The sequence below is a fragment of the Protomyctophum parallelum genome (assembly GCF_964188405.1).
Source record: "Protomyctophum parallelum genome assembly, chromosome: 18".
NCBI classification, from domain to species: Eukaryota; Metazoa; Chordata; class Actinopteri; order Myctophiformes; family Myctophidae; genus Protomyctophum; species Protomyctophum parallelum.
Window position 1 is genome coordinate 46,174,970 of NC_139716.1, and position 5,131 is coordinate 46,180,100.

The 5,131-nt window shown below is 46.2% G+C and overlaps 1 protein-coding gene across 1 annotated transcript in view; it reads right to left on the bottom strand.

The window, feature by feature from the left end:
* LOC310875327 (transmembrane protein 198-like) overlaps window positions 1-466 on the bottom strand; it is an 18,793-nt gene extending 18,327 nt beyond the window's left edge. Inside the window, exon 1 of the mRNA XM_083788525.1 lies at window positions 228-466. Coding sequence (XP_083644651.1) covers window positions 228-405 — 178 coding nt within the window. The 5' untranslated portion in view covers window positions 406-466. The remainder of the gene's footprint in view (window positions 1-227) is intronic.
* Window positions 467-5,131: the final 4,665 nt, after the last annotated feature.

The window sequence follows — 5,131 nt, forward strand, 5'->3', positions numbered from 1 at the left end:
ATTTATTCTCTGAAGCTCCAAAAGGTTCTGTAATAAAATGATATAACCTAAAACGGACGGACGGACGGACGGACGGACGGACGGACGGACGGACGGACGGACGGACGGACGGACAGACAGACAGACAGACAGACAGACAGACAGACAGACAGACAGACAGACAGACAGACAGACAGACAGACAGACAGACAGACAGACAGGACAGTCAGACAGACAGTCAGACCTACCAAAGAAGCAGTAGATGATCCCAAACAGGCAGCACATGGAGCAGATGACGGCGGGGATGACCTCGTAGTTCCGCTGTATCTCCAGAGAGCAGAGGTCCAGCGGCTCCTCCTCGGGGCCCCCGGGGCCCCCCACCACCGTGCCGGGGCCCCCCGCTGGGCCCCCCTCAGAGGAGGCCATCTCCTGGACGGAGGTAGAGTCGTCAGAGGGTTGGTTTGGGTTTAGTGTCTGAGGTCCATCATCAGAGGGGGGAGGGGGGGGGCTGCAAAACACAAGACACATAAAATAAGGTCAAGAAAAAAGCCTTAATCCATTCTGACCTGAGATCAGATTCATACAAGGTTTCCACTGGACACACACTGGTCTGATTAACCCATTCTGACCTGAGATCAGATCCATACGAGGTTTCCACTGGACACACACTGGTCTGATTAAATCATGAACGCAGCTTTTTCGCAAATTTACATGAAATCTTTCACAGACTTTCCTACTATGCTGAGGAATATATCCCACCCATAGACTGTAAAAAATATGGACAAAGCGTTCTCCGGGTCTAACATGAACGTAAAATGAAGCCTGTCAGTCCTTGAATTGTAAATCGCCATCTTTCTAGATCCGTTTGGGCCCAGCTGGCCCATTGGCTGGCCCAGACAACGAGGCGGGACTTCCCCCTTCTTCTCCGTTGGTTTTTATTTTGACTCGAGTGGGTGGGGAATCCCGATCATAGACTGTAACGGTAGCCACGCCCCTCAGAACATACGCGACTTTATGGTCATTTTTTTATAAATGGGACCATAATTTTCCCAAAAGAATATTATGACATTAGAAATGAGACTTTAAACTAGTGACTGGAAGCAGAAAGTATTCATGACCATGTTTATTAAGGTAATACAGTCTAGGTGAAGTTGGGCCCAAATACATGGATCTCTATGGAGATATGGGTTTTTTGGGCCCAATGACAGCGCCACAACAGGCCATTATATGAACTTTCAGGAAATCCCGATTTCCTTAGTGGCTTCACAAAATATCTGTCTGACTGCCCCCCTGGTCCCACCCTTTTCACATTGGCCTGTTATAGCGCCACCAGGAGGCCACAACCTGACCTGCCCTGGTGGAGACCTGTCCTATTATAGCGCCACCAGGAGGCCACAGCCTGACCTGCCCTGGTGGAGACCTGTCCTATTCTAGCGCCACCAGGAGGCCACAACCTGCCCTGCCCTGGTGGAGACCTGTCCTATTATAGCGCCACCAGGAGGCCACAGCCTGACCTGCCCTGGTGGAGACCTGTCCTATTCTAGCGCCACCAGGAGACCACAACCTGACCTGGTGGAGACCTGTCGTATTATAGCGCCACCAGGAGACCACAACCTGACCTGGTGGAGACCTGTCCTATTATAGCGCCACCAGGAGGCCACAACCTGACCTGACCTGGTGGAGACCTGTCCTATTATAGCGCCACCAGGAGGCCACAACCTGACCTGCCCTGGTGGAGACCTGTCCTGTTATAGCGCCACCAGGAGGCCTCAACCTGACCTGCCCGTTTAAACTGTGATGTTGTCGTGCAACAGAGTCGGACCTGCAGAGAAAATAGCCGATCTACAAACGCACACAATGCACCACAGATGTGATCTACAAACTCACACAATGCTCCACAGATCTGATCTACAAACTCACACAATGCTCCACAGATCTGATCTACAAACTCACACAATGCTCCACAGATCTGATCTACAAACTCACACAATGCTCCACAGATCTGATCTACAAACTCACACAATGCTCCACAGATCTGATCTACAAACTCACACAATGCTCCACAGATCTGATCTACAAACTCACACAATGCTCCACAGATCTGATCTACAAACTCACACAATGCTCCACAGATCTGATCTACAAACTCACACAATGCTCCACAGATCTGATCTACAAACTCACACAATGCTCCACAGATCTGATCTACAAACTCACACAATGCTCCACAGATCTGATCTACAAACTCACACAATGCTCCACAGATCTGATCTACAAACTCACACAATGCTCCACAGATCTGATCTACAAACTCACACAATGCTCCACAGATCTGATCTACAAACTCACACAATGCTCCACAGATCTGATCTGTTGTGCAGGACACCCAAAAGCCAACTAAGTATGATGTCATGTTTTAAGATCTTTAGGAGGTTATGAGTCACACACACACACACACACACACACACACACACACACACACACACACACACACACACACACACACACACACACACACACACACACACACACACACACACACACACACACACACACACACACACACACACACACACACTTCTAAGGGCGAAGCTGCTTTTCTAAAGGCTGCTTCTGGCCTCTCTCTCTCTCTCTCTCTCTCTCTCTCTCTCTCTCTCATACATCATGTAGGCTGGCCTCTCTCTCTCTCTCATACATCATGTAGGCTAGCCTCTCTCTCTCTCTCATACATCATGTAGGCTGGCCTCTCTCTCTCTCATACATCATGTAGGCTGGCCTCTCTCTCTCTCTCTCTCTCTCTCTCTCATACATAATGTAGGCTGGCCTCTCTCTCTCTCTCATACATCATGTAGGCTGGCCTCTCTCTCTCTCTCTCTCTCTCTCATACATCATGTAGGCTGGCCTCTCTCTCTCTCTCATACATCATGTAGGCTGGCCTCTCTCTCTCTCTCTCTCATACATCATGTAGGCTGGCCTCTCTCTCTCTCTCATACATCATGTAGGCTGGCCTCTCTCTCTCTCTCTCTCTCTCTCTCTCTCTCTCTCTCATACATCATGTAGGCTAGCCTCTCTCTCTCATACTGGCTGGCAGGTCTCCATCTGTTATGATGATGTCATCCTGATAATGAACAGTTTTGGACATTATGAGGTTTCCATGTTAGTCCTTTTTTATGACAAGGAAAGACTTGATTGACACGTAATTATTCAAACACCGCCAAACGTCCAAATCATTTCATCGATAAACCGGCAAAGCTTTTTAAAGGAAAGGTAGTTTTCTGTTTAATTAATGACCAGCTTAACCCATTTTGGTGTTAGCATTATGCTATGCTTTAGCTATTGAAAAATAGCAGACCTACAAGCTCATAGCGCGCCACCGAGTGGCGCGCTATGAGCTTGTAGGTCTGCTATTTTAGAAAAAAATCGAAGAACGACTGACATAGAAACATAGCTTTTTCAGAAGACTGTCAGGATGTAGAAGACATTTTATAGAATCTGATCTCAGGTCAGAATGGAAAACTGTCAGGATGTAGAAGAACATTTTTAGAATCTGATCTCAGGTCAGAATGGAAAACTGTCAAGATGTAGAAGACATTTTTTAGAATCTGATCTCAGGTCAGAATGGAAAACTGTCAGGATGTAGAAGACATTTTTAGAATCTGATCTCAGGTCAGAATGGAAAACTGTCAGGAAGTAGAAGACATTTTTTAGAATCTGATCTCAGGTCAGAATGGGTTAAACTCCAGGCGACTACAGTTGTACGAGTGATATACGAATGAAAGCAAAATGTAAGGTTTTGCTGACCGTCATTCATCGCTTCATACAAAGCCTCAAGTATAATTAGACCCAATCTAAATTTAGCTGAAAACACAAGCAACCGAAAACCATAAACTATAATCTTCATATCACTTTTCCTGCCAAGTCGAAACCAGGAGGCGCGTCGAGCCCTGAGACCGCTACACGCTACACATATGTTGTGTTCAGGAGCCCTGGGACATTACAGCTACATGTATGTTGTGTTCAGGAGCCCTCTGGGTCATTCATAGACTGTAAAAAATATGGACAAAGCGTTCCCCGGGTCTAACATGAACGTAAAATGAAGCCTGTAATGATATGCTAATTCCTGATGTAAGTCGCCATCTTTTGGTACCAGCTGGCCATTGGCTGGCTCCGTTTTGTACCAGCTGGTCATTGGCTGCCCAGACAACGAGGCGGGACTTCCCCCCTTCTTCTCCGTTGGTTTTTATTTTGACTCGAGTGGGAGGAGAAGACTCTTGAGTGGGAGGGGAATCCCGATCATAGACTGTAACGGTAGCCACGCCCCTCAGAACATACGCGACTTTATGGTCATTTTTTTAATTAATGGGACCATAATTTTCCAAAAAGAATATTATGACATTATAAATGAGACTTTAAACTAGTGACTGGAAGAAGAAAGTATTCATGCCTGCACCAATCGCTCCCACTTTTCACACAGGCATTGACCATATGAATATGGAGGGCGTAACGAAGCCTTTTTTTCGATTTGACACATTAATGAATTTATTAGTGAATTAACCTCGCACCCTCACACACCTCCGCCCCTTGGCGACACCTGCATCACAGGCCACCGTTCTCACCGTTACCCCACTGGCATGCTTCCTCTAGCTACCGCCGCAACACAACAAAGACTGCCCTATACAATTTGGCGCTGCGTGTGTGTGTGTGTGTGTGTGTGTGTGTGTGTGTGTGTGTTGCATCCTTTGGCCGTCTTCTCCTACTAAACCACACCGTTTGCACACATCTCACCATGCACAACACCAACAGCTAGCCTGTCCACACCTCAACCACTACTTTGCATTCATATTCATGTCATATTTACTAGAGATGCAACGATACTGATTTTTCAATTCCGATCCGATCCGATATATTAATTTTGAAATTTCCCGATATCCGATATTTGCCGATCCGATATTTGCTGTAGGCTACATAGCAAAACAAATGAATAAAAAAAAATTCAAAGAGGGGATGTTTATGGTTAAGTGTTTAACCTGTAAAAATAAGAATATGAACTGTTTAACCTGTAAACCTTAAGGGAATGGCAACCTGTTAATTAATACTATGGATTATTATTATGTGCAAAGGTACATTTTTACCCCTAAAGTGATGCCTGCAT